The following is a 15209-nucleotide window of genomic DNA, read 5'->3' as shown; positions in this document are numbered from 1 at the left end:
ATGTTAGGAAGTTCCACATCGTCAACCTTAATTCTTGGGGTGCAGGTTTATATATGTGTTGAACAACTTCTCTTATTGTCAATTGCTTTTAATCTTAAATCTAATATGTTTGGCAACAAAGATCCATCTCTACAATCGCTCCAAACTTATTGCCAAAAAAGATCCCATCACTCTCTAGAAAACCTTGCGTGTTGGAAAAGTCTATCCATTCCATAAAAGTACTCAGTCATTGGAAGTTATTATGACTTCATCTTCCTTTAGCTTGATGGGTAAATTGTTTAATTACTAGTGCACAGTCTTCCTTATTTCTTTTTAGTTCCCACTTCTTACATTATTTTATGATTTTTTTTCTCTCAATATCTTTCATCTTCAGGTTTTCTTGCAAAGCATCTTTTCTGTTGGTTGTCATTTTCTTTAATTTTGGAGTCAAATGGACTCCATATTAGACCAAAAGACCATTATGAACTTAGTCTTGCTCTTTGCACAAGTTCCTACGATGTGGGTTAGGTTTCCTTCCATGTCTTTTCTCAACTTTTTCTTGCTTAATGTTCTTAAGCTATTGTTCCACAAACCTAACTTTATGTTCATAACATAGTGTACCTGTGCTTTCAAATGTTTCCACATTCCAGAATATTCAAAAGACCAAAACATTATCTTTCTGGAGGAAATTCATGAAAAAACACTAGTTGTTTGTGAATGACTGCCAGGTTTCTAGTTTTCATGTTATACCATTTATGTACTGATATAAATAATGTGACACCATTAGACTTAGCTATATTGTGACGTATTACTTCTCTGTTCTTACAATAGTATATTTAGTTGGTAAAACTCGGACTTTCCTACTTCGTGAAGTTAAGATAGGCACTTAGTAATTAAAGGTAGTAATGGGAGCACACGATTATAATTCTCCAATATGGAGATTCTTCCACTATACAAGATGATAGTAGGGTTACAAGGATGTGTTTACAAAATTGACTCACTCTATGGTGGTTCACTCAAGTTTGAGGATAGAGACTTCCCAAGCTATTTATCTTCTGTCTCAAAGAGGCTCTCTAACTTTCTAGCTTTCTCACTTTAAGAAGTGGATTCACTCTTGTCTTGGATGGTTAGGAATGAAGGCTTCTACCCTTATTTATAATACTCTACCTACACAATGAATGGTGGAGATTACTTGTATCCTAGGGTGGAGATTAATTCTCTAGAATGCTCCACACATTCTAAGAGTCTCTACACTCTTCTACTCCCTTCCATATCCTTTCATAAGGTTCCACACATCTCCAGAATATTCCAGAGGTTTCCACATTCTTCCACAAGCTTCTAAAGAGTTCTACACTATTCTAGAGTTCTCCAAGACGTTCTAAAAAATTATACACTTTTTTAGAAAGCTTTAGAATTTTCTAGAGCCTCTCCAATTAAGGAGGGATCCCAACATATTTTACAGTGACTTTAAATTCCTTGAATTCTATTTTGGTGTTCAACCCATCTATTTGTTATGTGTATGTACATCTTAAGAAAGTGATAATCAATTAACTTCAAATTACTCTAAATTTTTTTCTACATTTGTAGCAGGAACATATAACAAAGTTTTGGTACAGAAATAGGCCACGAAACATTGTGCATGGTAGATTTAACACTCACATGGGAGGTTTGCTCGTTTTCTTAAAGGTAAATGAGCCAGCATATTATCCATTGTATCACTACTATAAAAAATGCTTTTTACGACACCGAATCAACATCGGTTGTAAAGGGACCGCTGTAGAAATTTGAACGGTGGCATTTTTGTAATTATTGAGAAATAAAATACATTTTACGACGTACAATCTAAGGCGGTTACTAAAAACCACCTTAGAATGTTATGTGCTATAACATTTACGCCGGTTTAGAGAGAAAACCGTTGTAGTTGTAAACAAAAAAAATATCAAAATTAAACCGCGTAGACATATTTGTGCCCTTCAGCATTCTCATTTGTTTGACCCCTGTAGACAGCCCTGTGACCCTTCAGCATTGTTGTTTCTTTGAACACTGTAGACAACCCTGTGACCTTCGATTGAACCCTTCAGCATTCTCGTTTCATTGTTATGAACCCTATTTGCCGTTTCACTTTCTAAGCATTGAAGCCTATTGACATTGAACACCTTCCGTTGAACCCTATTAACATTAAAGCCCTGTAGATTGAACTGGACGAGGTTCAAAGTTCTCGGCTCCAACTTCTCGACTCGAACTACCAGTTCATGAAGAACGACATTGATCTCACTTCAAAGACACCAAGTTATTGAGTTAATAAGTTTGTTAGATTAAGCTTATTTTAAGGCTCTTTTAGGTTAAGTTTCTAAGATATGGGGTGGTTCGTGAAGCAAGGTCGCGGGTTCGATAAATTGTTTTTAACGTTGATGTTTGCTAATGGTGGTTGCAGGGAAGACGCGTGCAGCTCATCAATGAGTTGTTGAAGAAGCTGGAACCACGAGAAGAGATGCCTCTCCAATAGCACTCGGAACCCCAAATCCAGTGCCAATTCTTCACCCTCCCCTCCTTTTCGCAGATGAAGGCGGATTCTATTCTAACGGTAAGCCCCAACATCTTTATCATTATCCTTCAAATTTGGTTTCTCTCAATCCCAAACTTTTCAATCACCCATTCCAATGTTCTATTGCTTCTTCGTTTGTCTTAGCAGAGTCAGTTTTGCCTTGTATCCCTAATTTGCTTGTATTGCAATTTGGCATGTGAAGCATTTTATTTTATTTTTTTTACCAAACACCATAAGTAGAGCTTTTTCAATAGAGTCAGGAAGCTTGGGACAAACAAAAGGACCAACTATAAAAGGAGCAATAAATCTTGTAACCCATTATGTTTTCCAAATTGAAGCACAACCTTCTCAGTAGATTTGCATTTAGATTTGCATTCATAGTTTCCACTACTGTGACACAACCTAATAATCCTGAAATATCAATTTTAATTGAAACTCATGTAACCATGTTGTGTCTGTAGTAGTGTGGGTATCTAGTCTTGCCCAAAGTCTGTATTTATTTAGTTGGGGCCAATCTTACCTAAGATTTTGGAATTGGGAGATTAAGTTGTGTTTTGGGTTGTAGAGAGCACATGGCTTGAGTTCCAATTGTTACATTAAATTGCAAACACATGCTGGTGGCTTAAGGTTATTTGATGGTCTTTGAAAATTTAATTTTGGTAATATGTATGCTTGCAGCTGCAGTTTTAGCTACTTGTTGAAATTTATATGTTCTATGTCATGTAATGATTAAGCAAATTTTTTTTTTTGCAGGCCAATATCTGACCTAGGAGCATCAACCTTCACACTTGACAAGGTAAAGGAAACTAGCTGCCCTTCTGATAAGAGGTTAAACATTCAACATTGTTTTCTTAGGGTTCATAACTTTTATTTTGTCATCAAACATGTATAACCAATAATGTTATACTTTTAGTAGTTTGACTAATTAGTGTATGCATCATTAGCACCTTTGAAGAGAATTTCATGCCAAACCTTAGTCCATTAGCATTAATCGCTGATAAGTGGTAACAGAATCATGAAGATTTTCATGCTATGTTTTTTTAATGTTGTGACCAAATTAGTGACATGAATGAAAATGGCCACTATCCATGATGGCTCTCATGTACCTTAGCATTTCGTATTGAAGTTCTGCAAATCCCTGCACTTCAATCCTCTTAGTTGAAGGAACATTGAACTTCAAAGTCTGATAATAGATTACAAATTCAGTCATCTGCTAAATTAACTATTTTGTACATTACTATTGGTATACAATGTCAACCCAATACATGAGTGCCTGTGAGGTTGTTGTCACTAAGTCCCACAAATGTCAACCTCTTTAATTCTGATAAAGACTCAGGAATTTCCCCTATTAATCCCATGTTAGACAGCTCCAAAATGGCCAAATTGTTGAAGTTTTCCCACCTTAGGTATATGACATCTCCACCCAATGGATTGTTGGACAAAACCAATTCCTCTAAGGAGGACATTTCTTGCAAAGACAAGGTCAACCCTCCAGTGAACCTATTATTCCTAAGGTCCGTAAGGGTCAGATTGTTAAGATGAGCAAATTGATTTAGAAGATTCCCTTCAAGGTGGTTGTTGCTCACATCAAGCTTCAACACTGAAGTTAAGCTCCCAAGTGTCAAAGGCAAAGAGCCAGATAATGAACTGCTACTTAACTCAAAGAATAATAACTGAAAGATTAATAACTCATTTAGCCCATAAAAAGCATCTGGAATTCTACCAGTAAGATAGTTTCCAGCAAGAACAAGCTTCTTCAACTTCATGAGATTGCCAATGCTTGATGGTAATTCACCTGTTACACTATTTTCTAATATTACTAGTGATTGGATGTTCTTGAGGACACCAAAACTTGAGGGGATGTCTCCAATGAGACCTCAAGTGATCTAAACTCCAGTGATTCTAAGTTGCCTGCCAGTTTCTGCCAGTTTTCAGTGGGGATGGTAGCTGGAAACATGTCTTGTGATTGAGAGCAATTGAAGAAGGATAGAGATTTTAGGTGCTTCAGGTCAAATAAATGTGGTCTAAATTCCAAATCTTGAGCACAAGTTAGAGAATTGTCATGGACTGGTCCAATGTTCAAGGCAGTTACATACCAAAATCCATCAAACAGATCACAAGAGACCCCCTACAGAAGAAAACAAACACATAAAACACAATTAAGCAAATAATTAGTCACCATGTTCTAGTTAAGTTACAATTTCATTATGTAATTGTGCCCACTTCCGTCACTATAAAATGCCTAATGCCCACGACCAAGAAGAATAATGTATATATGATATTGTAAGTAAACATGGGTGCAAAGAAAAACTCAATTTCAAATGCAAAACCAGACTAATTCTTGAAAGAAGTTCAACATTTAAATAAGCTAAGTCCAGAATAATTGGAAGTTTTCAATGTGACTAATGGAGCTCAAATGTCAAATATAGAATTAGACTTAATAATAATTGTAGGTATAGGTAATTTGAATATAATTACATTGCATGGAAATGTGTTCACTTCAAGTTAAGTGCTTCATCCATCAATTGTAATGTATGTTGAGAGATACTTCAAAATCTCCACCAAAATAAAATTGCATAGGGATAATAAAATCAGTTTCAGTGCATAGGGGGGAAACACTGTTCAAATGCATGATAATTGTTTCATACTTGGTAGACCAGATCTCTAAAACTAAGCATCAAATTCATTTATATTTATTAAGTATGCAATTTCTCAGAATGCCCTCTAGTTAAACCATTATTTGTGATGTTGAAGAACCCCATCAACTCACTAGTCAACCTACAGAGTCTAATTTGAAGAAAACAAAAAGTCTAGCAATTTTGCAGTAAGTTTTTCAGTTAGGAATATAGAGAAAACACAAAAGACCTGTATATGTGAGCAGAGTGAAGAAAAAAGACACAAAATTAACCAACCACACTTTTTTTACTTCAAGTCCACGACTAATTCAAGTGAGCCAACACTACTAAGTGTCTCTTCTAAAATCCTAAGACCTAGACCCCCAAAAGAAATTCTGGTTTTTGTTGACAACCATTGAACCTGTCTTTGGCAGTAAAAAAATTAAAAGCAGGCCAATCATGAAATTAATATAACAAAACCCATGAATTAAGTTCAGAACTCATAACTCCACTACAAATAGTTATTTTTTTAACTAAAAAAATTTATTAGACCAACCATTTAATTTTTTTCCCATACCTAACAGAACAAACAAGTACAGATAGTAAATGAAATTTAGTTATTCACAGTTCAGATGGATTTAAAAATCCAAAGTTGATGAAAGAGGTGACAATGTTTGGGAATTGGGGGTGGTTTGGGGGTTAGAATGATGAGAGGACCCATTATTAATTTCACACCACACCTACTGAATTTGAGTTGATAGGCACTGCCAACGTTGCTTGTGTTGCTAAATTGAGCTGTGAGGAAATTTGGATCTGAACTTAAAATTCTGGCTTTGTATTGTTAACTCATCTCATAATGTGGCTTTGTGTTTCATTTTTATTTGTTACAAAATTGTACTCCTAGTGTGGTTGTAAATTATTTTTATTGTGTTTAGGTTGTACTGTCAAACGTTGCATAGTCTGTTGAGGGTAGAAGTAGACAAGTAGTTGCTGGACTGAAGTTACACTCATCCATTCATCTGCAGCGTCACCGCAAGCAAAGCTTTAGTTAGTAGCCTATTTTGAGGTATGTATGTCATTCTGAAACTAATGTCCTCATTTATTACATTGTTTCTTGATATATAGCCTAGAGATTCCCAAATATTAGCAGTTAGTTACTAGTTAGAGAGTATGGAAAGACGGGTATAGCTTAAATAGGAGGTTCAGTAGGGAGTGGGATTTAGCTTTGTTAGAAAAGGGTGTAAATAGGCACACCTCAAAATTGACCTTTGGTTCTAATCTATTCTCATATAAAAATCTCATGTCCCAAATATGAGTAATATTGATTAGAGTTTAATCCTGTTGGGAATTTACTATTTTTTTGTACTGATTATTCCTTTCAATTGCGGTGAGCTCGAGATGGATGTGTGATTGCATTATGAGTTATGACTTTTTGATCTTAGATTCTTGTTGCTTTGACATATGAAAAAGGGAAGTTTGATGAGTTGCTTGAGGATAACGGTGTTAAGATATTGATTGATCCAAAGGCCCTTATGAATGTCATTGGAACTAAAATGGATTTTGTATATGACAAACTAAGGTAAAATTTTTCTTTAACACCTTTTCTTCATGTTAAACTTTTATTTTTGTTTTGTTTTGCTATTCTTTTTTCTTGTATTGTGTTTCGAGTATGGGATGACAAATTTGTCTATAAGCAGTAATCCTATATTAGTTTGGATTTGGGATGCACATATTGATTTGGCACTAGTTTACTTTTAGAAGAACTTACTCTATTTTTCCTTTGGTTTTATTCACTATCTCATCACTTTGCACTTACCTGTGACCGCATAGGTCACAGCAAAGGGGGGAATTGATCTCCCTATAAATGCAAATTCTAGATATGATAGGACAAAAATGACAGCTAATAGTTATGTACATAAGGTTCTCCTAATAAGTTGTACAAACAGAATCTATTGATTCTGCATTGATTTACAACATACATTATATATCCTAATAAGTATAATTATATGAGACATTAAGTATAATTTTATTTACACATATAGTTATTGTCATTATTGAACAGAAAGCACAAAAAAAAATTATAATTCTACATCGGTTAATCACAAAAACAATGTAGAAATTATTTCATTCAACATCGGTTATAAGCGAAAACCGATGTAGAATATTATGACATCTACAACGGTTTTCTCAAGAAACGATGTAGAAAGTACCTATTCTACATTGGTTATTAGCAAAAACCGATGTAGAATGGTATAGTATACTACTACGGTGCACAAAGACCTGATGTAGAAGAACTGTCATTCTACATCTGTTATAAGAACAACTGATGTAAAATTGTATAGTATATTACTACGGTGCACAAAGACATGATGTAGAAGAATCGTCATTCTACATCGGTTATAAGAACAACCGATGTAGAATGGTATAGGATACTACTACGGGTTTGACAGCACGCGATGTAGAAGGAAAGACATTCTACATCGGTTATAGGCACAACCAATATAGAATGATTAAGAAAAATCGACATTCTACGACGGTTCGTCTCTAATAACCGATGTAGAATGTCTTCCTTTCTACATCGGTTTTGCCTAATCACCATTCTACATCGGTCAGATAACCATTGTTGAAGGACACGAGACTTTCAACATTGTCTACTACGATGACGCGTCATAACCGATGTAGAATGGGTCAAAGAATCGATGTAAAAAGACTATTTTCTAGTAGTGTATATTCTTAAAATCTTAGGATGTTTGTTCTTTGCAATATCTAAGTAATTAGACTGTATGATTTTATGGTCTAAGATTGAAAGAGAATACGGATTCTACATTTAATATTTTTTTAAAATTTTCCAAAATTACTCTTGTTAATAAACATATGAATTTATAATTCGTATGATTTATACAGATTCGTAATCCGTATGATTCTTATAAATTGTCAATCCGTATGATTCATGCAGTTTGTGCATTCGTATCCTCTAAAATTTTTAAAAAAAAAAATTAAAAAATATTTTTAATGTTTTTTTAATAAATTTAATTATAATTACATTAAGTAGATTTCTTTTTTTGGTCTTATTATAATTAATTTTGATCTAATAATGTATTTTTTATATATATAATTTTTTAATAAAAAATATATATGTCAAAAAATTAATTATTTGATCAAAAATAATTATCATAAAATTTATTATGTAAACTTATATGTGCATTAAATATACATTTGAAATTTTAATGTATATATAACGATATTAATTATTTATAATATAATTGATTTATTAGAACATTATATCAATAACGCGAAAGTCACATGTTTTAATACTGCATAGATTATTAATTTTAAATTAATTCATAATAAATATTTTTTAAAATTAAAAAAATTTGTAATCTGTATATGAATTCACAATTCGTATGAATCTTAATCTTTCATAAGAGTGTTTTTGGAATTTTCCTCTCACTACTACTCGGTATAGAAGAAGTTTGAGTGGTGGAGGAAGAAAATTCCAAGAGAATATCAGTCAGCAGATTTGGTGGAGCTGGACTTCCAAATTGTTTCGGACTTGGTAGATGGTTCATTATCCAATGTGGAGTTCTTATTGTTTAACAAGTTCAAAAATTGTGTGTTGTTGCTTCACTTTAACTCTTTCCATCTTTCAAGAATCCACCAATATTAATATGGATTGATGGGAAAGTGATTATTAAGTTTCACGGTACTAAACTACTGTTCTATTATTTCAATTGCATACTTGGAAACCTCAGCCTGCATGGATATAGAGGATTGAGAATTTAAACCAGTGTAAGGAGATCTTCCACAACTTGGTTTACTGTTTTCTTAACTCAGATTTGCTTCGTGGTTGTAATTTGTACACAATTTTTTTTACAAGAAATTGTTATCAATGATAACTAGTTTTTGGTATATTGTTAATTAACAATTTGTGGAGTGGACTTCTAAAAGGATAATTTTTTTAAAATATGTCATTAATACGGAATAAGTCAATAAATAATTTCTATAGGAGAGAACTTAGCTTACCACTCTTGGTGGAGTATCTCTTTTATCAATCATATTTTTTTTATCTACAAAGCTTAAAGTTGATACATTGTTTAAAAATATCGAATCTCATGTCACTGGAACTAACAATTTGTTAGTAAAGAGAAAATTATTCTTTAATTCTTCTAGTATAAACTCACATCCAATTACAAATAGAACCTTGGAATTTAATTCCATTCTAATTTATTCTTAAAATTTATCTTTTTTATAAATAGTTATTTCTATCAAGTTAAAATTAAATTATCTATTTATAGTATATAAATATGAGGTATTGTCACTTGCTTTCCATTCTTTTCTTTCATTTTTCATTGTTCTTCTTCCATAGTCATTAATGTGGTTGCTCTACCTAATATTACATTTTTTTTAATAGTAAATGTGATTGTATTTCATCATGCCACTAAAGTGTATACATTGACAAGATTATCTTATGTTTCTCGTAACCCGTTTTTATATTTCTTAAACTTTTATACAAGTGCCTATGCTTCTTAAACTTCATAACCAGGTGGACAGGTGGCTATTCATACTTTAATAGTGCTAAACTTTTTTGTTTTCAGCCTTGAGTACTGAACTTAGAAGAATCATTGTTTCATTTCTCGTATAGTTCTTTTTATTTTGACCCTTTCCTTGAATGGTGAGAAGAGAAAAGTAACGCCTTTCATGTCTGGCAAATAAAGAAAAACATACATCCACACACTGGCACACATTCAACATTTTCAAGTTAAATAATTTTTTTATAAAAAAAGTTAAATAATTTTATTAGATCCTATGATTAATGTAAAAAAAAAAAATCAATAAGTCTTTCTTGATTGAAATAATTTACAAGATTCATATACATTCAATAATTTCTAAAATTACAATTTACCAACATTTTTAACCAACTTCTAATTATATTATTTTTCAGGTAATTCCTAAAATTTGTGGAAAAAACATTAAATAACATTAAAATTTACAAATATTCATTTTTTATGAAAGCATATCTTCTCATAACTTTAGACTGCCTAATATCCACATTTCTGTACATTGTTCTTCCTAGGAGAAGGAAACGCCTTCATAAGATAACCAGATATCAGGTATATATATTAAGAATGCAGTGCACTTAAAACATTATCATCCTCTATCTTCTGTAAGACACTATCATGTAAAAGCACAAAAACCATTATCAAAATTGACATCCAATATTACAGAGACAAGCATCAGAACATCATCCAGCTGAATGTGACTAGAATGAACAGTTGCAAATGTTCTTATTAGTTCAGGCATAACATAGATAAAGAAGCCAACAGGCAGAATTGTACGTAGTACATATATAAATAAAAACATCCAACTCTCGTGAACCCAATTCCTTCCTCCCACAACATTTTCATGATTTCTGCATGATGAAAAGCACAAGGTGAGACTTTATCCAGAAAACAAAGTAAAACAAGATGAGACTTGACGTGCTCAAGACAAGAAAAGAAAAAAAAAATATGAAAGAACTAATTGTCCATATGCAGGCATCTCTAACCTGCATCGGAAGGTACAATTTAAACTCCGGTGGGAGTTCCTCCTCAGAGTACAGGCGATCAGAGAAGTATATCCTTCTCAGGCGACAGTTTGCATGGACCTGTACTCGCAGTGTCTCCACATAATTAGTACCATAAGCTCTCTTGGTGAAATCAACCAGGTTAAACTGGATTTGATTCCATCCCTCATCCATTCTCAGTGGCATAGTGCAAATGTAGGGCTTTACTCGAGTGACAGCCTATAATGACAAGAAACTAAGTTGTAATGCACATGAACAGTATTTCAGAAGGAAATGACATCACTATATTTCTGAAAAAATATTAAGATTTTGTTTAAGCAAAAATGTCACAGTATTTCTTTCCTTTTTTTCCTTTCACAAACTCCACAGTATACCTCAAAAATGACATTGCTTGACAATAAGAACTATTTTACCACTAATATACCCCCGGTCTTTTGGTGATTTAAAAGTGAAAGTGTGAATGAAACAAATCAAGCAATAGAGTTCCAGTCATTCAATCATTCAAATCACTTTAGTCCCTAAAATAATATTTTTTTTATATTTTCCCGTCCTTCATTTCAAAGTATGCAGAATAAATAAGAAAATTCTAATTCCTGTCTATCATGCTCCCCACACAATTCTCATGGGCAATGTACACCTTGTACCAGATTAAACAAGTCAAATTTTAAAAACAAATAATCTGTAAGATCACGTAACAGAAATACTACAACTGATGCACTTGATTTCAAAGCAATTCTGCACATACAGAAAATGAAATTTGCCAATTTACATTTTCAGAAAAAGAAATAGATGAGAAGATACACAGTTTCAAATTGTGGATTCCATCTCTATGGCTTATTAATTATAAAATACAATGACCTAAAAATAAAGAATCATGCCAAAATGTTACTATTCAGAAAATCAAAGCTCTCTATATTGGGTAGAAGCAAGCACTCATGCACAAAAAAACCCCAGAAGAAACTAAACATCTGAAGTTGTGTTCATAATAATCAGACACACAAACATGGGCAGACTTACACACTTGAAAATTTGAAGCTCGAAATCGTCGTCTGACATTCTTATCATCCAAAACTTGAATCTCAAATGTGAAATACTTCTTTAGATTCTTGACAATAATAACCAAGAATGGAAGCTTTATACCAAGCGTTGTCGCTGGGTCAGCTGGGCAAGTAATGTATGTGGACTGAATATTTGATCCAATTATTTCTAGTACATTGGACTGTATGTCTTCATCCTGTAGTCGTTTAATGTGGCCATCAACAACTATAAACAAAGTCCAAGACAAAATTAGTCACATAATATTTACCTTCAAATTGAAAAAGATTGTTACTATCATCAAGCAAATCACAAATATGACGAAGACAAATCAAGGAGAATTGTGAGATTTGTGTAACTGATGAAAACCCTTGGTCTTAATGCTACAGTGATAACTATTAGATTCTATGTTTTAAATGGAAGAAGGCTCTAGGGGTGTGGAGAAGCTGAGTAGGCAAGGTTAGTGTGATGGGTGAAATTCTGGTTAGACTTTGGGAAGGGATTCTTCCCTTGGAGCGTTAGCTCTTGTAGAGCGAGTGTAGGAGCTTATGCTCTAGTTGTTTTCATTTTCTGCTCATAGAGCTACAGCCCAGTTCTTTTTTTACCAAATAACACTCATACACTGGTTTCTGATCTTGGCACTCAACCAATTGGTCTGAACTGCAGGATCCAAGGGAGATCAATGCAAAAAATGACATTATGATTATAGATAGACCAACCAATTGAATCAACAGAGTTTTTGGATAGTGTCAGGCAGTGGTGTGACCTGAAATCCATTAAACCTTGTGGGTCCAACCTGTTTGCAAGTTCTGACTTTGAACCTAGTTACAACAACAGAGATAAAGAATGTCTACAGAAGATTGAAACTGGTGAAGTAGGGAGGAACAAAGGTGTCAGACCAGAGACGACAACCAAAAAAAGGTGGAAATCAGGAACCCTACTTAGTGCAATTTCTGCCAGAACCTCAAATACCACCATTGCTCATTTTTGTTATCTCATCTTCACAAATGCTAGTAATTTCACATGTCTTTGCCCCATTTCCATGCATGACAGTGTTAGAAGATGCTGTGAAGAGGGCCACTTTACCTATCTTGAGAGCAACTTGGGAGAAGATAGTTGTTATCCAAAATCAATCTATTGATCTAAGTCTAGAGGACAAGACTTTATCTCAAGAGTGGGTATTTGCTAGGACCTTGCATCCACAAGCAAAACACCTTAAGCGAGTTTCTGCCATCTTCTCTTCTACACATTCTAACCCAATTTTCTCTTGAATACATGATGCATCCATTCCTGATCTTATTGTTTCTTTTCCTCACATCGATGCACTTCAATATTTTCATCTTCACTACCCTTATTATTTAGCTCACATTAACACTCCATTTCCCAGCATTCACCACGACAAGGGTGTCATCATAAGAAATAATTCAGAAGCATATATTGTTAAATGATACACTGATTAGTAGACATGATGGTACAGTGTTACAGTGGTACTTGAGTAAAACAGAAAGAGGGATCTTTTATTAAATGAAGAACAAAATCTCAGTTCCGTACTCAATGTGAGTGAAAATTTAGTATGATACAAAAAGTCAATCGCATAGAAATTCCAAACTCTGGACTCTCCTAACTTTTTCACAATCCTCAGAAAAAATACAGTTAATTCTCCTACCACACAGGTACTTATAGTGACCCGTTAGCTAACCATAGCAAACATCCTAACCAACCCACTCCTCTTCCTATAATAGACCTAATTAATTATAGGCCTGCTATCAGTCAATCACACAATGGGAATCTTACCATTTCCCAACATAAACAATAAATAAACCTGTGAATTTCAAAACGACAAAAAATGTCATATAGACGTAATTTCATATCAAAAGCAAGGCAGAGTATTGAATTTTGAACAAACTCAAAATACTGGATTTGACATGGGTGAATTTTAGAAGATAAATAAAATACAATCATTGATTGGAAAACCAACAATTGAGATTTTAATAACTTCATAACTTGTTGTACATATGCATGTATTTTATGAGAATCCCAACCTTTGATTTTTCAATCTATGATTACAATTTTTCCCTTTCCCTCAAAAGTGCACCCCTCATTTTGAAGCATCCAAATCCCAAAATATTATTACCCACTAAAAACCAGAAAACACTCACCTTCTTTGTCCCATATCTGCAAAGGTTTACTCCTATATCAAATGGGAAAAAAATGATAAATTTCAGCATCTTCATCGTGTCAAACATGCGAAACAGAAATGTTAAAGTGAAACAAAGACCCCAAAAATAGAACATACCCAAGGCTGTATAAAATGGAAAGAAATCCAGATTGGAATGTGTTCTTGAACATCTTCAACACCACAAAAACCTACAACACAACGATACCAAATTCTCAAACCAAAATAAAATAAAAAATTAAGAAAATAAATAAAAATATGACACGGCAAAGGTAACAGGAAGAAAAAAACAAGTAAACGGAAATTAGAAGATGAGTGAGAGAGATGAACAAAAACGAAGTAGCGATTCTGAAACCCTAAGATTAAGGAACACAAAAAATAAGGGAAAAAATAAATAAAAGTGAGAACCGAAACCTGTTTTTGTTTGCCGGGAAATTCAGCTCTCAGGAAGGACTAACAAATAAGAACACAAAAAACCTGCACGCTTTTGACGCAGAGGAGATTCCAGAACCCCAATAAACTTCCATTTATAAATATTTATATATCAAATTAAATTAACATTTTATTACAAATAGCATGGCACAAAAAGCGTTTTCGATATTATTATACATTTTTGTAGCACGAAAAGTTTAATTAATAAAATTTAAAATTTATTTTTTATAGTTAAAATATGTTTGTATATCAAAATTAAATTTTAATTCCTATAAAAAAAATTATTTATTTTTCATTCTCACAAAATTATAATGTTATTTTTTGGTTCAAACTTAATTTTGAATCTAACCAAATTTACATGACATTTTTTATTTTAAAATTTAAATATAATTTATGAAATTTGAAAATCATCACAAATTAAAAAAAATAAATAAAAAAATACAATTTGTAACTATAAATTACATACAAAAAGTATATATATGAATTGGATTCTAAAACCTACTCAACCAAATAAAAAAATAACCCATCAAACACCTATTTCCTAAAATCATTATTGACCAAGAAGCTCACAATAAAATTGAAAGAAATCAAAAATTAGAGGTTGGATTAAACAAATAATTTCAAAATTTTTAGAAAAATGCAATATAAATTTTCCATAATTCGTTGATTTTAGATCCCCCCAAGGAAAAATCATGTTTCAAAAAAAAATATCCTAGTGGTTGAGTAGGCCATTGATGTCGTCGAAGAGGCCAAGGTCAATGACCTCCAACATTGTCCAATCTATCTAGAAGCGATCTTCAACGATGCGAAGGCAATAGCAAATTTGGCCTATGGTGGTGGTGTTGAAGGTGAGTGTTCACCAAG

At 33.0% G+C, this 15209-nt stretch overlaps 1 protein-coding gene and 1 pseudogene across 1 annotated transcript; both read right to left on the bottom strand.

The window, feature by feature from the left end:
* Positions 1 to 1961: 1961 nt before the first annotated feature.
* On the bottom strand, positions 1962 to 6967 carry LOC100816577 (piriformospora indica-insensitive protein 2-like; annotated as a pseudogene).
* Positions 6968 to 10319: 3352 nt separating this feature from the next.
* Positions 10320 to 14491, bottom strand: LOC100790338 (cilia- and flagella-associated protein 20). The gene is made up of 6 exons (XM_003533805.5): positions 14328 to 14491; positions 14034 to 14104; positions 13897 to 13928; positions 11724 to 11965; positions 10685 to 10921; positions 10320 to 10549 (listed from the first exon to the last, which is right to left on the bottom strand). The coding sequence occupies exons 2-6, from the start codon at positions 14084 to 14086 to the stop codon at positions 10541 to 10543; spliced, it is 573 nt and encodes a 190-aa protein (XP_003533853.1). The 5' UTR covers positions 14087 to 14104; positions 14328 to 14491; the 3' UTR covers positions 10320 to 10540.
* Between the last annotated feature and the right edge of the window lie 718 nt (positions 14492 to 15209).

The sequence above is a fragment of the Glycine max genome, chromosome 9 (genome assembly GCF_000004515.6).
Source record: "Glycine max cultivar Williams 82 chromosome 9, Glycine_max_v4.0, whole genome shotgun sequence".
NCBI lineage: Eukaryota > Viridiplantae > Streptophyta > Magnoliopsida > Fabales > Fabaceae > Glycine > Glycine max.
This window is presented reverse-complemented; position numbering and strand designations above follow the sequence as displayed.

Coding starts and splice junctions, on each gene's coding strand:
- LOC100790338 (XM_003533805.5), bottom strand. CDS start 14,086: ATGTTCAAGAACACATTCCAATCTGGATTTCTTTCCATTTTATACAGC. Junction 11,966..13,896: donor GCAGATATGGGACAAAGAAG/GTGAGTGTTTTC, acceptor CTTTGTTTATAG/TTGTTGATGGCCACATTAAA. Junction 10,922..11,723: donor TTCGAGCTTCAAATTTTCAA/GTGTGTAAGTCT, acceptor TTGTCATTATAG/GCTGTCACTCGAGTAAAGCC.